At 41.2% G+C, this 21,827-nt stretch overlaps 1 protein-coding gene across 7 annotated transcripts in view; it reads right to left on the bottom strand.

The window, feature by feature from the left end:
* The window catches only part of PLCH1 (phospholipase C eta 1), a 217,384-nt gene that overhangs the window by 172,789 nt on the left and 22,768 nt on the right, over nt 1-21,827 (bottom strand). For all 7 annotated transcript variants that reach the window (XM_027061565.2, XM_027061561.2, XM_027061568.2 and 4 more), the window contains exon 2: nt 12,265-12,381. In XM_027061565.2, coding sequence (XP_026917366.2) covers nt 12,265-12,343 — 79 coding nt within the window. In that variant the 5' untranslated portion in view covers nt 12,344-12,381. The remainder of the gene's footprint in view (nt 1-12,264; nt 12,382-21,827) is intronic.

Here is a 21,827-nt window from a genome sequence, read left to right as displayed (position 1 = left end):
TAATGGGATCATGAGTAACTTGTTATACCACCTGCAAGAAATTGCTTCCCAGCTGACACCAATGTACCTTGATCACAAACTCCACTTTCCTCCCAGACCCTTTGCTTCTTACGTAGGCAAGTTAATGATTACTATCTGATTGTTTTCTCCATGTTCATGTGTGTAAGATCCTATTTTCTTCATGTTCTCCACGTGGATAATAACTTGTTTTCTCCATGTTCATCACGTGTGTAAGATCTTGTTTTATTAACATTCACCACGAGGATAATGTCTTGTGAGCTCAAGAAAATACGGAGAGGAAGCTCCTGTTCAGGGCTCTTGTCTCCTCCGGGACATTAGCCTCTCTCATATTCAATTCTGCATCCGCTCTCTTGCTGGATAAGAGAGAACTCCAGACTCATAGTCTGTGACACCTTTCTCTCTGCCCCTCCTGCATTTGCGTGCACTCTCTCAAAATAAATAAACTTTTAAAAACAAAATACAACTTTACTGATTCTCACCCCTCCTAGTGCATCAAACTCACTTAAAGATATATATATAGAGATATAGAGGTATAGATATATACCTAGATAAAAATGTAGATATAAGGAATCAGTGAATTAAGATATCTGGGTCCCACACCCAAGAGATTATCTTACTGGACTGAACTAGACCCCAAGCATCAATATTTTTTAGATTCTAATGTATAACCAGAGTTGAGAACTGCTACTTAATCTTTGGTTTTTCAACCATTTTAAGAAAGCAGAGACTTAAAACACATACTGAGGGGCGGCTGGCTGGCTCACTTGGTACAGCATGCAGCTCTTGATCTCAGGATTTTAAGTTCAAGCCCTACATTGGACGTAGAGCTTGCTTTAAATAAATAAATAAAACACATACTGAGATTACTGTTTTCTGTTTCTTTGATCTTTTCTATACTCTCCAACTTGTTTTTACAGTGAGGCTGCATTGCTATCACCAGAAAAATAAAATGGAAAAAAAAAATGTTTTAAGGAAACCAGCATCCACAAAATCCCAAGCATAAATGACCCTTCTACATTTTCCCTCTTCCTCAATATTCACACTATTTGTGTCCATATCCTTCTTATTAGATGTCCCCTCTTCCCATACTTTTATGATTTAATACAATACAGGCTATCATAGAAAATAACCATTATCAAATTCATGAATTCTATAGCTCTGTATCTGCCACCTTAAGTCCAGGGTTTTCAATCCACCAGAATCTAATTGGCTGCCCATTGGCATCTCCCAGGGAGTTCTAAAAATTCCCCCACATCCTGGACACACCCCAGACCAATTAGATGAGAATCTCGGAGTGGGACACACAACAGTTTTATATCCCCAGGTGACTTCAACGTGCAGCCAAGGCTGGGAACCAGTGGCTTTAAGAGTTAATTAATACAAGTCTCCACATCTAGCAGTAAGCTCCTGCTAGCTTAAAAGCACAATACCTTGGTGTAATTTCAAAGAATGGTCATTTGTGAATATGCATCGATGTTCAATTTCAGGTTGGCAAGGAATAAAAATAGACACTAAATAATAAATGTGTTCACTGTTCTCCCTTTTAATTGGATATAAGTCACCATCTTTTATAGTTAAATATGAAAAAGTCTAAGAACACTGTCACATATTCTGACCCAGTTATAAAATAGGCAAAACAAAATTGGACAAAAAATGTTTTCACAAACTCTGCATTTATCTTACTCAGGTCAGTGTTATAGCTGAGTGACTTTGCTACTTGGTAGTCAGAATTATAGTCTTATATTGCTTGAGATTCTTAGATGAAAGACCTAGGTGCTGACCATTCTTCTTGTTTGTAAATCTGAAATAAAGTGCATCTGCTAAAGTTTTAAAGAAATCCTGTTCTGTTTGATTATTCTTCTCATGTACCCCCAGGCCTCCTATCCTCCTCTTTTACAGAGAAAACTGGTGCTTTTGTTTTGGTGCAGGTCTGTTCTATGCTCTCTGGGGTAAGAATTAGCCCACAGACAACACTCACTTCTGTGGAATGAACATTTTTCGACACAAGAAGCAGAGAGTGTTAACAGTATGCAAAATACCGCAATTAAACAGGTTTTGCTGACAGTGTTATTTTAATGAGTGAAACCTCCATATTCAGAGATGAATAAAATAAACACACATATGACCAACATGGAAATTCTGGAGGGTAGTCTTAAATGAATTCAAAAAGTCTAAAATTCTTTTAAAGAAATGGGTTTGTCCTTTTCCACTTCAAGCCATTACACATCTGTAATAATCTCTTCTAAAGCACACTCGGATTCTCAGCAGAAGTGGCCTTTTCCTTCTCAGTCTCAGGAAGGAATGGTTTATGGGTATTGCTTTGTTTTCTAAGGCAAAAGCATGAGTGAAGGAAAGAAGAGGGTCTGCAGCCAGAGAACCGATGCATTCCACAGCACAAAGATTAAAAGCTTAGCTCAGAGTGCAAAAATAATGAAACAGTAGGTGGTTCTTATCTCCCCTCTTGAGTGAATTCACGCTGCAGTATTTTACTGAGCACCTACTATAATGTATGCAACGTACCGTACAACGTACCAGAGATAGAAGTCAGAAAAGTCTCTATTCTCCTGGAACTTAGAAGGAATGGGGCGGACAGAAATTAAACTGGTTTTCCTGAAACTATTGTATTACCACAGGGATAACACAGTGAGTGAGCAGTGCAGGGCGACAGGAGAGCCTAAAACAGGAGCCTGACCTAGTCTGGGAAGTCAGAAAAGGCTTCTCTGCAGAAAGGACCTTTACTCCGGGATCTGAAGGAGGAGTTGAAAGCTGGACAAGTGAAGGAGTGAGTTTTGTGAGCATGGAATGCAAAAGTCCACACAGCCAGGGCATAATGAAGGAGGGGAAGAGCAAGTTGAGGCTGGCGAGGCCAACTGGTACCAGCGGGACAGCGGAGTTCTGCTGCAGACGTGAGTCTGAGGATCCGGACGGCATCAGCAGAGTGTCAACTGAGAGGGTGGACATCTGGGTATGGAGCACCGAAGGGCAGTCTAAACCAGGGTGCACCGTTGGGAGTTACCAGCATGTGGACGGGAGCTGAAGCTGCGGAAGGGGGAAACCACTCCACACTAGGCCACGAGCCTTAAATATGAGATCTGAATATCCTGTGACACCAAGAGTTTGCACTTGTAATAACCTCAGACATGCTTGCTGAGCGAAATGAGCCCTAAGGTAATACATAAAGTATCAAAGGTCTATTGGGATGACTTTTCATTTACACAAAACAAAAGAACAAACTACAATTTTTTATTTATTTTATTATTTTAGAGTGAGCGAGAGAGCGTGGCAGAGGGGCAGAGAGAGAGAGACGGAGACAGAGAAAATCTCAAGCAGGCTCCAAGTTCAGCACGGAACCTGATGTGGGGCTTGATCCCACGACCCTGGGAACATGACCTGAGTTGAAATCAAGAGTTGGCCGCTCAACTGACTGAGCCACCCAGGTGTCCCCAAACTGCAATTTTTAACCTCTGTTTTGATAGCTGCAAAATAGAAAGGTATTGTGACTACAAATGCAATCACTAATAATTATTACTGTGGTCCAAGAAAAAAAAAAAAAAAACCTGGATCTTTTGTGCAACTAAATTAAATAATTACGTTGCCCTGAAACAACCCTGAATCTACTCACGGAAAGACATTTCATCCTCCCATCAATCTCTGTGCATACATTAGGCACAGAGGAGGAAAAGACAATTGGGAAAATGAGAAAGCAGGGGAAAATTAATTATAATTATGGAAATGCAGCTTAAAGAACAAAGGCTTAAATTTGTAACACAGGTCTAAGGGGAAATAATTCTCATGAGCAGCCATTTACAATGTGAGAAGCCTGCAAATCTGAAGGAAACGGTGACTGTTTATTAGACATGTTATTTCTTGTTTCTAATTTAGTAATCAGAAAATTGGTACTCCCAAGCATAAAGGAGTAAAACAATCACGGGCCTTTCTGCTTGGTTGGACAGCCAGTGGCCATGGTTTAAGAGAAGGAACTCGAAGGTCCAACAGGAAAGGCCCGCCACGGATCTCACTTAACTGCAACAGGCTTGTGGCTCCCAGCAGCTGAAGCTAACGCTTCAAAGACTGAACATTGTTACTTCTCACCAACCTAGGCTTCCCAAATATCCAGACCTTCAGTTTGCCATTTTGCACTCGACTCAGATCTTTTCATCCCCTCTGTCATTACAGAATGTGAGTGGCCTCGACATAGAAAGCATGACAAGAAAGAGATCACTGTGGACTCAGTCACCCAGGAAAATCTCCCCATTAGATTCCCAAATGGGGAAAAGAGGCTGAGACATCTCAGCGTGGATTTTTGTAAATCTAGATCACTGCTTGGTTCTGATCAATCCAGCTACCTAAACTTGAGCAAAGCAAGCACAATGAAAACCACCAGTACCTTTGGGGAAATGAAGTCACCCTAATTCGAGCTGGTGTGGACAAGAATCAGAGTGGCTCTGGAGGGGTCAGAGGAAACTGTCAGGGGTTAGGGGGATAGGATTCCACCCAATCAAAGTCACATTACCTGATCCCCTATTATGTGTACAGCCTAGAGCCTGAAGGGCAGGACAGCACTCTGAGGAGTGAAATCAGAGGAAGCACCCCTCGCTGCCAGAGACAAGAAGGGGAAGAGCCAGCAAAGAATGTTTCAGAGGTTTCTTCAGCCTTGTGGGACTCACCCCTATAACAGTGTGAGAAGAGACAAAACAGACAACAGGCAGTAAGGCTGGGAAGAGCAGACAGCGGCTGTATACCCCTTCCCATCCTCCAAAGCCCACAGCAGCAGTCTGCACACAACTCCTCATGAAGACACATGGAGATAAGAGACAAGTAGGGCCGGACAGTTGCCCAAGTGTCCTCAGGGGAAGGGAAGCCATGCCTCAGCCAGAAGCAATTAGGAACAGAGAATGAGGGGGGCTGGAGGGAGACAGCAGGCCCTCTCTGAAGAGTCCCTGGTGAGGGGCCAAGTGAAATTAAACGTCCACGGAGATGGACCCAGAGCAGGTCTTGATCACCTCGCTGCCATGGACATACAAACAGGTGCCCAGGTGTGGGCTTGAAGAACTTTGCTTCCCCATCTCTCTTCCTTGTACCAAAACCTGAGGAGGAAAGTCCGAATTCCTCTTCAAGGAGAAGAAGTACAGTAGAGCCACATGAACCCCCACCATCAGCCCCCAACAGGCAGCTCAAGCCTGTGCTGGGAGTCAGGGAGGAGATGGGGCTTAAAGGAGTTTGAGATTAATGTTTTAAATTAGATCAGACCCTCGGTAATCAAAAAATAGCCAAGAAAGTAATAGAACCTGCCCAAGATGTTGCAAAGAGTACTTTTAAAAACTTTAATTGGGGAAAGATTAAATAATTTCTTGTAAATGCTACACTAACTTTAGAATACTCAATAAACCAGCTACAGATGAAATGCCCATCGTGGAGGAAGATAAAAAAAGAAATTAACTTGCAATTTTAAAATATAAAATAAATAGCATTTCATTGAGGCTTTCATTGAGAATTTTCTATAAGTCTAGGAAATGAAGAAACATCACGTTTCCAAAAAGCTATAGAGTAAGTCTGTTTCATACCAGCTCATATTAAAGGTTATTTCCTTTGTGTTATAACTAATATATAAGTATCCACATTTGTAAGGCTGGCTGTGATCTGTCTCAGACCACAGAAGGAGGAAAGTGCATAAATCAATTTGGTCAGTTAATTCACAGCAAATTCTCCAATTAACCTCTGTTTGAAAGTGGGATGAGGAGAGGTTAAAAATAAAATAAAACAAAAATTTTTAAGTTTATTTATTTTTGAGAGAGACAGAGATGACATGAGTGGGGGAGGGGCAAAGAGAGAGGGAGAGAGAGAATCCCAAGCAAGCTCTCGCTCTCAGCACAGAGCCCAATGCAGGGCTCATGAAATCATGACCTGAGCCAAAACTAGTCAGACGCTTAATCGACTGAGCCACCCACGTGCCCCAAAAATAAAATACTTTTTTTAAAAAACCAAGCACTGGGGCGCCTGGGTGGCTCAGTTGGTTAAGCATCTGACTTCGGCTCAGGTCATCATCTCACAGTTCATGGGTTCAAGCACCGCGTTGGGCTCTGTGCTGACAGCCCAGAGCCTGGAGCCTGCTTTGGATTCTGTGTCTCCCTCTCTCCCTGCCCCTCCCCCGCTTGCAGTCTGCCTCTCTTTCAAAAATAAATAAACATTAAAAAAAAAAATATTTTTAAACCAAGCACTTAGACATTTAGAAGTCATTTGTCCTAAATCACAGCATTTTGCTGGCATGGAAAGTCTATCCCACAGGGAACAACTCACCCAAAGTGACACAGCTGGAGGGCTGGCCCTACAGGGTGCCATGACCCTATACAAGGCCCCTACAAGGCAGGGCCTGCCTGCGTTTGCCTAAGCCTTCACTGCCTCTGGCATATTTGCAAGGTGCACCAGAACATCATACACCTGAAAGAATGCTTCATTCGATGCTTTCTGCCATAATGGCAGATCCTTTGGGGACAGGGGGTGAGGGAGGGGAAGGGGAGACTTGAGGAGAGGGCTAAAGAGGATCTACTTCCAGAATTACTTCTATTGCAATTTATAAAATTTAGAACTCAATACATTTTCTCCCATTTGGCCAATCTTCGTTTATTCCCACCCTTTCTCTCAACTTGTGTTTGATATTTTTTGCATGCAGTGTAAGTCTCCAAGAGACAATACTTCTTTTTTTAAGTAATCTCTGTGCCCAACGTGGGGCTCAAACTCATGACCCCAAGATCAAGAGTCACATGCTCTACGAACGGAGCCAGCCAGGTGCCTCCAAGAGATAATACTTTCGATTTTAATGATGCTCACAAAATCTTGACTGTCACTGCATTAGTAGTAATTCTATGTGCACTGGTATTTTCTGGACCTAGAACATGTTTATACAATCCTCGGATGGAAAAGCTAGGCTTTAGCTCAGTAATGACACTAATATAAAATCTAGTGATGTCCCCACCTCCCTAAAGCAGGCAGGCTGCTGAAGTCATAACTTGTTAATAAAATGGCCTAATTAATGAGAACCCTAATTCACTTCTGCATAATTTCATTCTCCTTTCATATACAGCAGGTAGGATCTGGCATTCTTCCTTCTTTTTCCAGAAAAGATGGAATGCCAGTGTAGGGGGAGGGAACTTCTCCACTCTTCTTTTTTTAATATAATGATGTCTTTCCTGAAAGCTTGCTTATCTGTCCTAAGTACTGGTCTCTCCATGGTTAGGAGGAACTCATGAGCCCAGCACGTGCACACACACACATGCACACACATCCATTCTCCCTGAAGGAAATGTAAGTTTCTGCCAGTACAAAGCTAACTACAGAGTTAGCAGTCAAAAGAGATTCTTACCTCCTCTTAATCAGTATCTTGCCAGACTTTCCTTCCCACATCCTGGCCTATAGGATGCTCTCATTCACCATACACACTTTCTGATGTCTGACTACACAGACCTCAAGCATTACTGCTAGAGGGAACTTTGGAATCTGGCAAAACCCTCATTTTAGAAGAGAGAGAAAGTGAGGATCCCCTAGGTGACAAACGCAACACAAGTTGGTAGTGAAACTGGAAACAGAGCTAATCTCCAGGATCCCATCCCAGCTTACTTTCTTTCATAAACTGGTAGTTAAGTTTCTAAATTTACTGAGTAGGCCTCTGGCCAGGAAGGGAGGTTAGATAAACATTAAATTAATGATAAAATTAATAATAGATAAAATTAATTCATTAAATTAATTAGTTGTATTAGAAGGTTTCTTGAGGCAAAGTAAAAGTATATAGAGAGCAATTTTTGAAAAGACATATTCCACATTTAATAAGAGAACTATTCTTCACTTTATCTACGCAGGAAGATGACTCATAATTCGGTTTAAAACCTTCCTACTCTAGGGGCACCTGGGTGGCTCAGTGGGTTGAGCGTCCGACTTCGGTTCAGGTCATGATCTCACAGTTCGCGAGTTTGAGCCCCACATCAGGCTCTGTGCTGACAGCTCAGAGCCTGGAGCCTGCTTTGGATTCTGTGTCTCCCTCTCTCTGTTCCTCCCCCGCTCATGCGCTCTCTCTCTCTCTCTCTCTTTCTCTCTCAGAAATAAAGAAACTTAAAAAAAAAAAAACAACCTTTCTACTCTAGATTTGTGATGATCATTCAGAAACATTCATAAAACATGATAGCAACAGAAATAAACTTCATTCATTATAAGTTGGGGTGACAACATGATAAACTAAAATGAAAGCAATTAATAATTCTTTCCAACATCACAATTATAATTAGCAGTTCATGAAAACAAAAGTTAAGTCACCTCTAAATTTATTCTATTAAGGAACTCAATTGTGTGGGAAAAACTTATGTGCATAAAAATTATATATATTAATTGCAAATACACTGATTATTGGTTTAAGAATCTGTCCCAGGTCAGGAAAAAAAAAAAAAAACAACTATAATTCGTTGCGACCAAGAGAAACAGCTGAGAGTGTAATTTTCAAATAAGAATAATTCATGAAACTAGAACCTATTAAAATCAGATTCATACAGGGATGCCTGGGCGGCTCCATCAGTTGAGCATCTGACTTCAGCTCAGGTCATATCTCGCGGCTGGTGAGTTGGAGCCCCACATCGGGCTCTGTGCTGACAGCTCAGAGCCTGGAGCCTGCTTTGGATTCTGTGTCCCTCTCTCAGTCTGCTCACCCCCCACCCCCCACTCCTCTCTCAGTCTGCTCACCCCCCACCCCCCACTCATGCTGTGTCTCTCTCAAGAATTAAATTTTTTTTTTAATTTTTTAAATTAAAAATTTTTTAGGGGCGCCTGGGTGGCTCAGTCAGTTAGGCGTCCGACTTCGGCTCAGGTCGTGATCTCGCGGTCCGTGAGTTCGAGCCCCGCGTCGGGCTCTGTGCTGACAGCTCAGAGCCTGGAGCCTGTTTCGGATTCTGTGTCTCCCTCTCTCTGACCCTCCCCCGTTCATGCTCTGTCTCTCTCTGTCTCAAAAATAAATAAACGTTAAAAAAATTTTTAAATTTTTAATTTTTTAAATTAAATTTTTTTTAATTTTTTAAATTAGAAAGAAATAAGATTCATATTACACAAATCATTCTTTGCCAAGTTTTGTTTTGCTTTTTTTCTATTTCAAACATCAGGTGCATAAAAGCCAAGTACAGAAAAACCTCAGCTACTGGGGCATCTTTAATAGGTATACAAACCCTTTAGATTCAATAGATTCCCTAGAAATCTGGGCAAAGGACAGATGAGTGAGAAATACAAAAACAGCTTTTTATAATTCCTATCAGGACCCCTCTCATCACTGAACATAGAATTATGTCAGTTCAACCAGGTCATTTTTGTCAGCCAATATACACCATTTCCTAACTTTTCCAGATATTCATTCCTACCATCAGTATTGTTGCAGAGAAAAGAGAAGATAAACACTGGACAGAAACAGACTATTAACAGTGTTTCTCTTTGGGCGGTGGGATTGTAGGTAACCTTCCAAATTGTTTCCAATGAAAACATACTACCTCCATACTCAGAAAATGAGACTATGAACATGCTTTATGAACTGTGAAGCAGTATACGAATGTTACATTTTTTATTTTTACTTTTGTTGAGCATTGTAGCTCATATAGTTCTCATTCTAATGTAGCTCTTTTCTCCTGACCACCATGTAAATCTGTATGTAAAGTGTCTGGCCACCACAATTTGCACAGCCAAGTCTATACAGTCTAGAAGTCGAGTATCTTGCAGAGGAAGTGGTTCTTTTCCGTTTATAATGGAAGAGATTTTGTTTCCTTTTGTTTTGAATGATTTGGTTACGTGAGGAGAACTATCAACATAGACCATTGTGAAGCCAAGCTATTAAGCAAAAAGCATCCAACTACTCATCCCATATTCCAGAAGCCCCTTCCAAAAGAAATCTGGTATTTCTGACTCAACATGTCCTGCCATTTCTCTTCTCTCAGAGATGTTCTGAAATCCTCTACAAAGATACTATCATTAGTGGCCCCTTGGCTTAAAATATACAAAAACTCCTCACAACTCTCCATTAAGTTAAAGAAGTTCATGTCTTAACAGATATTCATGTTCACAGAGGTAAAGAGGAAGAGTAGAGGCATCATTCTTTCCTGATAAATATCCTCACGCAGAGAAATCCAAAATGATACTTTACACTATCAGAAACACTTAAAGCTACTGCTTTATTATAAATGAAGAGAATCATAATTCTAACTGGCCTTAATCCTTTTAATCTTGGGTAGATCTAAGATCCCTAAATCCTTTCAAAAGAGGAATTCTTAAATGTAAGGAACCAATTCTTATTTTAAGTATTCTACTGCCCCCTTGTGTATCTCATGTTTAGTGGGAAAGGTAGCTCACAAAATACAGCAATTTTTTTTTTTTATTCTCAGAAATACTTCAGTAGAATCCCAAATATTAGAACTAGAAAGAAACTGAAAATCAAGACCAGCATGTTCATTTCACAGGGGACAGAAGGGAGATCTTGAAGGATTATATCATTTGCCCCAGATCATCACAGCGCTAGTTAATAGCAGAGCAGATACTGCTGAATGGAACTTAAGCCTCTGAGTGCTAATTTCCCTACTGAAATGGAGACTTCAGCCTGGAAGACAAGAAATAATGGTGTTTTGGAGTTAGAAAGATCAGAGTTTGAAAGATCACCACTTCACAATTTTCCCCAAGCCTGTTTCCTAGTTATAAAATGGGATGAATAATAATTATTACAAAGTCGTCCAAAGAATTAAGTATGACCATGTTCATCAAGCCCTCAGTAAGTATGTGCAATACAGTAATACACGAAGTGGTAATACAACTATAAAAATACATAGAAAATTGTTTTAAATTGTCATAGCCTTTGAGATCTCTGGACAAAGGCATTCTAAAATACTATCTGGTGGCATTTAACTCTAAACTTTGTCTAATCGGGCACAAAATAAAACTTGAAAAAATAAAGCTAGTTCTTCTGTTGTGTTGCTTCAGTTATCATATTTATTCTTTTTTTTTTTTTATTACCGATAAGAAAATTGTGACAGAAAATACCCCACAGCAAATGCTGAAGCAGTGAACAGAACCCTTAGATGAAGGTCACAGAAAAACAAAGCAGAACTCAGTGTCCCAGTCACGGTATAAGGTCACAGCTCCTCTGTCTCCTTTGCTAAGGGCCCTGCATTCACCACTGCAAGGCCAGGAGAGCCAGTCTGGAAAGGTGGAGGCAGGAATTTTACTTCTGACCTTGCTAATAATTAACTAGATCAACTTGGGCCAGTCATTTCATCTCTTTCTTGACATGTAAGATAAAGTACTACTTACCTCGTAAAGTCCTATAGTAAGGTAGCATAATAAATGTGAAACAAGCATTGTAACCTCCGAAGTACTTTAATAACCTCTGAAGTGAGTAAGCTAAGTTTATCTTAAACTGAAAGCAATAAAAAAGCATAAGTCTGTCATCAAGTAGGGGAAGAAAAACTAAACTTGGTAAATTGAAGGCAGCCTAGATTACAGGATGTTATACAAACAGCATTCTGATCCCTGGGAAATTTCTCTCTACCCTCTACGATGCCCCTGGCTTTTGATGAAGATTACTCCCAAAATACTGGCAACATGGAAATCTTTGACTCTTAAATAAATTTCCCTCAAGGGCATCCTGATAGCAGGATTGACAGAGCTTATCCCTGACTACATATCACAAAACAAACGCACCAGCAGGGTAAAGGCAATTCATCTTAGTTTGCCAGGAAAATGACTAATATTGATTACTCTCTGATTTGTGGCTGCAGTAATCCTGATCCTCATAGGCAAGTGCTGTGAATGGCTCTGTTCTATTTTTATAGGTGGCCTGAGAGTGTGACACACACCACGCTGGTAAGGAGCACGGACTGGTGATCCACATATGTTAACTGAACACTTACTATGTGTCTAGCCTCCCAGAATTTCAAACATCAGAAAGAGGTATTACTGGAGTTGGCAGCATAAAAGAGCAAAGGCACTGATATAAACTAATGTGTAAAGAAAAAAATGATAACAGCATTATGGTTATTGAGGTGGGCACATTGCTTACACCTGTAGGGAGTAAGTCCACTGGGGCTTCTCAGGCAAATCATCCATCAACAAGTTAACTCAAGCTCTTGATTCAACCCAACAATGACGCCATATTTGCATCCAGAGTGCTAGAATAAAAGTGCTGTCGGAAACAAAATAAAAGATCCAACTCCATAAACATAAAAGGCAGCTCACCGTGAAACACACTGTTGTCCACCAGAAAATGCCTGCGGTACTGCACACAGTTTCTTTTCTCCAAGTTCCAGTAGCTCATTGTCAGAAGATTTCTGGCACAGCATCAAAACCAAATTGCTGTCAAGGGAAACAGAATGAGACAAAAATGAAGAAAATGGCAGCCACACGCTCACCCCGGTAACACAATGCATCAGTTACCCAGCATTATGAGGCAACCCATGCAGCACACAACTTCTCCGCACATGGAAGCAGAGTCCCGTACGTCCTGAGAAATTTCCCACAAGCCTTCCCAGAGGGTAGAACATCATTTAATGCACGAAAACGGTAGCTTTTTCAAATAGCACTTTTCAGGGCGCAAAGTTATTGCTGTCTCAAGGGAAAATAAATCTACCATTCGGGAATAAGTTTCAGGACTAGTTTATGGGCTCTAGGCCTTGCCCATATTTGACCAGGACTCAACCCAGACAAAGCTGGTAACGTCTCAGGAAATTTCATCTGCAGGAGGGAGGTGAGTAACAGGAGGGTGACTGTCATTACCAGTTGGTGAATTTTGTGTCAGTACCACTCTGGTAGACTATGCAATCAATCCACAGAAATCTTAGAAATTAACAGTGTCCATGGAGCAATGGATAAGCTAAACACAGTGACAAAGCCTGCCTCCTTTTGGATTCACTGGTGGTCCATTCAGTACCATTAAGGTCTGGATCAACCCACACTGAACTTATTGGTGTAAGTAGAGCTGGGCGCAGGCCTCAAGCAGGGTGAACAAGCAGTGTTGCCTGCCCCCACGTGAGGCTTTCCCCTCCACAGAGAAACACAATGCTAACTAGAGCAAGGGCTTGAAAAGCAGAGATTTGAGCTGATGAATTAAACTCCTCCCAAAGCTGATGTGCATAACCCTGAACAAGGCCCCCTTTGTTCACAGGATTTGGCTAAAGCAACTTTTCAGAATTCCAGCTTCTTTTCTGGTCACGGAATAAGGCCAGGCACACCAAGCAGGGCTGGCATGAAGGAAAACCCACAGGTGGGAAACAATTTGTTATCTGTCCTGGTAGAACAATCTAGAGTTTTGTGAAGATACTCCAGGATGAAGTCAGCCACCCAGTGAAAAAAATAAATCATCAGAGCTTTGTCTATTCATCAATGGAACAACTGGTGAAAGTCCCTAAAACTTCTCCTTGGCTCAAAGGCCCATTCTTAACCCTCTCTAACAGCAATCTTATCTGACTCCTACCTATCCTACCTTTCTTCTGGCTCCATGCCTCAACGCCTACTTCCTGCCGTATCCCCACCTGGCTAAGTCTGGCTGCCTGCCGCCCCTACTCCCTCAGGCTGAAGATGAGTCCCACCGCTCCAAGTTAAAACCACCTGTGGATCCCATTGTAAAATATGACAGAAAACAACTGATTATTGGAGACAATGTCCTCCTCCAATCCAAGTGAATACTACAAAGAGCTCTCCTCTTAAAAACTATTTTTAGGGGTGCCTGGGTAGCACAGTTGGTTAACCGTCTGACTTTTGACTTCAGCTCAGGTCATGATCTCACGGTTTGTGTCAGAGCCCACATCGGGCTCTGTGCTGATAGTGTGGAGCCTGCTTGGGATTCTCTCTTGCTCTCTCTTTGCCCCTCCTCCACTCACAATGCTCACTCTCTCAAAATAAGCATTAAATAAATACTTTAGTTATATAAATAATGTGTTTGTATACATTTATTAATTTTTTAATGTCAACACGAATTCATCAAAAATTTTTCAAAATTAAAAAAACCCCGCTTCCCTCATTCCACATCCCTCTCTTGGAATGAACACCTTTGTTTGGTGTGTATCATTCCCGTTCTTTTCCTATGTATTTACATATGTATGTATATATACAATACATACATGAAATTTTATTTAAATTTATTTATTTATTTTGAGAGAGAGAGCACAAACAGGGGAGGGACAAAGAGAGAGGGGGAGAGACAGGATCCTAAGCAAACTCTGCACCATCAGCACAGAGCCTGATGCAGGGCTCGAACCCACGAACAGTGAGATCATGACCTGAGCCTAAATCAAGAGTCAGATGCTTAACCAACTAAGCCACCCAGGTGCCCCCAAAGACATCTATATTTTAATAATACCATTTTGAAAGAACTGGAAATAACTTTTGGGATTATCAGTGGTACCCATTTTCTTAAAAAAATGTATTGTTTATTCATATTAGAAATATTTTGAGGTACATGGAATTAAAGAGAACCCTGTCTGTATTGATGCTCATTTTTCCTTACTCACTTGATTTTGCGGTTTCCTGTGTCATTCTTTTGCCCTATTCGTTCTCAATCCAAGGAAGTTTAGAGGCATCTGAAGGTGAAAGAACAATGTGCATTTGTAGATAGTTAGCAAAACACATGCACATACCTGACTCTCCCTTGGCGTCCTCTTAACCAGATGAAAGAAGGAAAGAAGAGGGTGTTAGCATAAGTGGTTCACCCATGCTGCTAGGAAAAGGTGGCGGTGGGATTTGAAATCATATCTTCAGATTCCAAACCCAAGATTCTAGCCATAACAGGCTATAAAGAACTAGACTGTTATGTAATGCAGTGGTTTAAAATTTTTTTATTTTTTTAAATTAATTTTTTGGTGGTTTTTAAATATGTCCTATAAATTCTTGTACATTTCTCCCTCTCTTCAAATGGTAGAATCTAATTCGCCTTCCTTTGAATATGGCCTGCATTCAGTGAGTCATTTCTAGCAAACTCAGCTGTAATTGATGCTGTGTAATTGGTTCCAAAACTACATCATAAAAAGGATACAGCTTCTGCCTTGGCTCTCAGAATGTTCACCCTGAGAACCAAGGCACCATGTTGTAAGGAAGCCCAGATATGAGTGTTCCAACTGACAGCACCAGCTAGGCCCTCAGCCAACAGCCAACATCAGTGAATCTATTGACCATTCTAACCCCAGCCTTCAAGTATTCTAGATGAAGCCCCAGAGACAGAGGTACAGAGACAAGCCATCTCCTCTGTACCTCATCTATATTTCTGATCCACAATAACAATGAAAGCTAATAATTACTGTTGCCTTAAGACACTAAGATTTGGGTAATTTATCATACAGCAATATAAAATGAATATAGGTAACATCCTCAGATACATTCAGTGAGGACTGAGACCTTCAACTCTTTGAGGACAGAAATACAAATTCCCACAGATGTATGTAATAGAGATATTTGATCACCAGTCCTCTACGGACCCACCTTTCCAACTTGATCTTTTTACTCGCACTATAACCATTGCCCTTTTCTTTAAGGGCTGGTTAAAAAAACCACCGCCTTCCTGAAATACCCCCCAGGATCTCCCCCTCCAATTTACCTGAAACTCTCTCAGGCACTGAACTGCCATAATCCTAGCTACCAGTTATTGAGTACCTACTACGTACCAAAAAAAAAATTTTTTTTAATTTTCAAGTTAGCTAACATAGTATAGTCTTGGCTTCAGGAGTAGATTCCAGTGATTCATCACTTACATATAACACCCAGTGTTCATCCCAACAAGTGCCCTCCTCAATGCCCATCACCCGTTTTCCCCACCCCCATCAACCCTCAGTTTGTTCTCTGTATTTAAGAGTCTCTTATGGTTTGCCTCCTTCTCTGTTTTTATCTTATTTTTCCGTCACTTCCCTCCCCTTCCCCTATTGTTGTCTGTTCAGTTTCTCAAATTGCACATATGAGTGAAATCATGATATCTGTCTTTTTCTGACTGGCTTATTTAATTTAGCATAATACCCTCCAGTTCATTCCATGTTGTTGCAGATGGCAAGATTTCATTCCTTTTCATCACCGAGTAGTATTCCATGGTATATATCTACCACATCTTCTTTATCCATTCATCAGCTGATGGACATTTGGGCTCTTTCCATAATTTGGTTATTGTTGATAGCTCTGCTATAAACATTGGGGTGCATGTGCCCCTTCGAATCAGCACTGCTGTATCCTTTGGATAACTTCCTAGTAGTGCAATTGCTGGGCTGTAGGGTAATGCTGCTTTTAAATTTTTGAGGAAACTCCACACTGTTTTCCAGAGTGGCTGCACCAGTTACTAAGTACCAGTTATTGAGTACCTTATCACAGTTCCTGTGATAAGGCTTTATTGACATCATGGGGTCTCAACCTTGACTACACATTAGAATCAATCTCTTGGGAAACCTTAGAATCCCAGATCCCAGGCCACACCCTAGACCAATTATATCAGAATCTCTAGGGGTGGGACTTAGGTGTCACTCCACAGGTGATTTCAAAGTGCATCCAAAGCTAAAAATCATTCTTCACGTATATTATCTCTCCTCCTTGAAGAAACTCTTCCGGGTGGGTGTTTTAGGAAGAAGAGGCTCAGAGAATATATACGGTTGAGCTAGAGCACAAACATCTAAGTAATTGAACCCTATGGCTTCCAGGCTATAAGCCTCCTTACTTTGGTTAATTACTTACACATCTTACCTCTCCTGGCATCTGCTTGCTGCTGAAGGATAAAAGATTGTAAGCTGCCTCTGGGTGCCCGACCCGGGCAATGCACACTGCAGGCCCTTAGTAAACATTAACGATGCCTTCCTTATATGCCCCATTTCCTGGATTCCTACTTGTTGAAGACTGAAGGAAGAAAGGGCTCACTCTGGCCTCTAGAATCAGAGCAAATGATTTCAAAATCTAGAGATGATGGAGATGGAGATAATGGAGTTAGTAGGGCTGGGGCAGAGAAAGAGAGAGTTGTGCAACAAACTCAATCTTGGTTTAGATCAGATTTAAAAGATCCCAGGGCCTAGTGCTCACCAAGGGGAAGCAAGTGCTCACCAAGGGGAAGCAACTGAAAGAAACCTTAGAAATCAGCTAAGATAAACCTCTTGTGTTGAAGCCAGAAAAAAAATCTGAGGCCCAGAAAGGATGAATAATTTGCAGAATAGCATAGCTGTTAGATAAAGCTGGCAGGAAACCCAGCCTCAGGAGTCTCAAAGCAAGGATCTCTTGAGTGTTTCATGGTCCCATTTTTGTGAACACGATATGTGAAAATATCTACTAAAATATACTTTCATTGATTTTTCAAAAAAAAACAATTTAGATTACATCAGAGATGTACTTCACTGCACCATGCACTCAATTTGAAATTGTTTGGTCGATTTTCAAGCAAAAGCAAAAGATGTTTAAAAACTGATTCAACTTGGGGCGCCTGGGTGGCTCAGTCAGTTGAGCGTCCGACTTCAGCCCAGGTCATGATCTCGTGGTCCGTGGGTTCAAGCCCTGCATCGGGCTCTGTGCTGACAGCTCGGAGCCCGGAGCCTGTTTCAGATTCTGTGTCTCCCTCTCTCTCTGACCCTCCCCTGTTCATGCTCTGTCTCTCTCTGTCTCAAAAATAAATAAACATTAAAAAAAATTTTTTTTTAAAAACTGATTCAACTTTCTTTTGGGACTTACAAAATGCTCACTCCACCTCCTAAGAGGTTTATGGAATGTATATGTTACATTTAGAACTCTTTAATAGAACATACAGATCCCCAATCCTTGCAATGATTCACAAAATTAACAACTTACAATGACTAAGAAACATTGTATAGGGAAGTAACTGTTATTAAAACTGGCTTCAGATTCTGCCTCCAGAATAAGGTTAATAATTTATTTTTTTGGTGGATGGTAAAGTTATAGGAAATGCTGTATAAATGCATTTATCTTTAACTGTTTTTATCCATTTTTAGAGCTTTAAACACATAGAAAAGCTCAAAAAACATACATAGTGATATCACTCACCACCCAGAGACAGCTGCCATGGACACTGTGGCCTATTTTCTTTTTTTAAAACACAAATCAGATCCTACTGTTTTGTAGTCTACTTTTCTTACTTAGTAACTTACTCTAGCCATATCAATAAATATATTTCTACAAGATAAATGTAACTTGAGAAAGAAGTTGTAATCAACTCCACTCAAAGACCCCCACATTCCAAAAACTCAATAAGAAATAAGGCAGCCATAAGAAATGAAAGAAGCCATACAAGCATGCAGAGAGGATGCATGTATCAGAGGCACCGATAAACATCCACAAAGTTTAAATACTCCTAAGTTTGCTTTATGATTAGTATCTTTTATCATCCTTCTACATTTATTCATTTTTGCCGTTTCATCTGTAGGTTCATGACTAAAACTGCCAACGTCAAACTATAGGACAATCAGAAAACTATAGCAGGACACCACCAACAAAGAAAACAGAAATTCTAGCATGACACCTTTTTTTTTTTTTAATTTTGTTTACTGTTTATTTCTGAGACACAGAGAGAGACACAGAGTGCAAGCAGGGGTGGGGGCAGAGAGAGAGGGAGACACAGAGTCAGAAGCAGGCTCCAGGCTCTGAGCTGTCAGCACAGGGCTCGAACTTACAAACGGCGAGTTCATGACCTGAGCCGAAGTCGGACACTCAACCGACTGAGCCACCCAGGTGCCCCTAGGATTGATACCTTTAAGAAAAGCAGGAAGTATTTTCAGTAAAAAGCAAAGATGTTTAAAAATGCTTTTAGATATGGTAAATATAAAAATATATAAACCTTGGTTTTTTGAGCATAATTCATTCCGGAAACATGCCTGTAATTCAAAGCACTTCTATATCAAAGTAAATTTTAAGAACCATTGGCTCAGTTGTGATCATGTGACATCCAGCGTCACATACAAATTGTATTGCAAGACATCACTCGTTTATTGAGTTAAAATTTATTAGAAATGTTTGCTCATCGGGGCGCACGGGTGGCTCAGCCGGTTAAGCATTGACTTCGGCTCAGGTCATGATCTCAGCTCAGGTCATGATCTCGTGGTTTATGAGTTCGAGCCCAGTGCCGGGCTCTGTGCTGACAGCTCAGAGTCTGGAGCCTGTTTCAGATTCTGTGTCTCCCTCTCTCTCTGCCCCTCCCCTGCTCACGCTCTGCCTCTCTCTGTCTTTCAATAATAAATAAACGTTAAAAAAATTTTTTTAAAGAAAGAAATGTTTGCTCATCTTGTGGAACACCCGCAGAAGTTACTCATAATCCAAGGTTTTACTATACACTGGAATATTACTCAGCCATCAAAAAGAATGAAATCTTGGGGCACCTGGGTGGCTCAGTCAGTTAAGTGTGCAACTTCAGTTCAAGTCATGATCTCACAGCTCATGGGTTCAAGCCCCACATCAGGCTCTGTGCTGACAGCTCAGAGCCTACAGCCTGCTTTGGATTCTGTGTCTCCCTCTCTATGCCCCTCCCCTGCTCATGCTCTCTCTCAAAAATAAATAAATGTTAAAAAAAAAAAAAAGAATGGAATCTTGCCATGCAATGACATGGATGGAGCTAGAATGTATTAGGCTAAGCTAAATAAGTCAATTGTAGAAAGACAAATACCATATGACTTCATTCATATGTGGAATTTAAGAAACAAAACAGATGAACACATGGGAAGGGAGGAGGGGAGAGAAGAGATGAAACAAACCACAAGAGATTCAACCATAGGGAACAAACTGAGGGTTGATGGAGGGATGTGGGTAGGGGATGGGCTAGATGGGTGATGGGTACCAAGTAAGGAAGGCAGGTGTTGTGATGAGCACTGGGTGTTGTAAGTGACGAATCAGTGAATTCTACTCCTGAAACCAATATTGCACTATACGTTAACTGACTAGACTTTAAATTTAAAAAAGGGGGGGAGGGGGATTGCTTTTAGCACCCTCCAAATTAAAAAGAAATCCTTCATACAAACAAGTACTTAACTGAACTAAAGTCCCCTCAGGAAAAGCTCCAGAGTGGCAGGCATCTGCTGGTTGTCGTACCCAACCTTCCTTCCTCTGGCTTTCCTCTAGGAAACCCCTTTATGTCCATAGACTTAGCCCATGTCAGCTTATCCCCTGACCCAGGTGGGCATGTGGTTTAGGCCTGTCAAATCAGAGACCTGCACCCTCCAGGCCACAGTACAGGAGGTGCACATCTTTTCAGACCACCGAGAGTCAGGCATAGATTTTTGTTTGACCTGTTGGAGAAAAGAAACTTTTCTGTTAGACTTAAAGTTGTGAGCCCTCAAAACCTAAAGTTCCTGGCAGCCATCTTGTCCCTACAAAGGTACAATCTGCGTAATCCAACCCAGAAGAATGGAAAGAAACTAAGTCCTATTGGATCCATCCCCCCACTTTTTAGTTAAATGAGCCAGTACATTCCCTTTTTTGTTTAGCTTTGTTTAAGCCACATGGAGTTGAGCTATCACTTGCAGCCAAAGGGTCTTGACAGGTGAAACTTGTCAGCAAAGCAAAATGTAAAGACAATCCACCTGGCAGTTATGAGCTCTCTAGTCTAGTTTCATCTCTAACAATGACTCAGGGGAGACCTTGGGCAAGTTGTTTTTAACTGGTCCTGAGTTTCACAATAGAATTCTGTATTTTCTTGGGATTTCCTTAGAGGTAACACTGCATTTAAGTCCTTTGTTCTGGTAGCAAAGGATCCCCTCACACCCTTTGAAGGTGTATGAAGCACAGCAAAACCTGAAACTTTCTCTTTAGCTTTAGAATTCCCTTAGTGGTTTTTCTTGGTTGTCTTGTTTTAATCATTCTTCTTTTTTTCTTTAGTTTATTTTGAGAGAGAGGGAGAGAGACTATCCCAAGCAGGCTCCGCACTGTCAGCACAGAGCCCTATGCAGGGCTCAAACTCGTGCACTGTGAGATCATGACCTGAGTGGAAATCAAGAGTCGTAAGGCTTAACTGACTGAGCTACCCAGGTGCCCCACCCCAAACCTCAGCATTTTTTAAATGTGTGGCAAACCCATATCAGTGCTTTCACATGAGTTTTATGAAACACTACAAATCTATTCAAGTCATTTGAATGGCTTAATAAAAGATAAATTATTCAAGTTTATACATGGAAACCAGAGTTCTAACATTGTGCTAAAGGAATCAAAAGACAGAAAATCTTTGAGAGAGAACTTTGCAGGGTGGAGGGAACACTATACATACATACATACACACACACACACTTACACATACATATATAATTTTTTTTAACTCCAGTACAGTTAAATTTGCTATGGGTGTACAATATAGTGATTGAACAATTTCATATATTACTCAGGGCTCATCAAGAGAAGTATACTTTTTTTTTTTTTTTAAGTCAAGGGTTTTGTAACTTCGGTTTCTTTTTTTTTTTTTTAAGTTTTTTAACGTTTATTTATTTTTGAGAGAGAGAGAGACAGAGCATGAATGGGGGAGGGGCGGAGAGAGAGGGAGACACAGAATCTGGAACAGGCTCCAGGCTCTGAGCGGTCAGCACAGAGCCCCACGCGGGGCTCGAACTCACAGACCGTGAGATCATGACCTGAGCCAAACTCCGACACTTAACCGACTGAGCCACCCAGGCGCCCCAAGAGAAGTATACTCTTGGCGCTCCTGGGTGGCTGTCTGTTAAGCGTCCAACTTCAGCTCAGGTCATGATCTTGCGGTTTGTGAGTTTGAGCCCCACATCGGGCTCGCCGCTGTTAGCCTGTCAGTGCAGAACCTGCTTCAGATCCTCTGTCTCCCTCTCTTTGCCCCTCCCCTGCTTGTG

The sequence above is a fragment of the Acinonyx jubatus genome, chromosome C2, assembly GCF_027475565.1.
Source record: "Acinonyx jubatus isolate Ajub_Pintada_27869175 chromosome C2, VMU_Ajub_asm_v1.0, whole genome shotgun sequence".
NCBI classification, from domain to species: domain Eukaryota; kingdom Metazoa; phylum Chordata; class Mammalia; order Carnivora; family Felidae; genus Acinonyx; species Acinonyx jubatus.
Note: the sequence above shows the minus strand (reverse complement) of the source record. Positions and strands in the feature narration are given on the sequence as shown.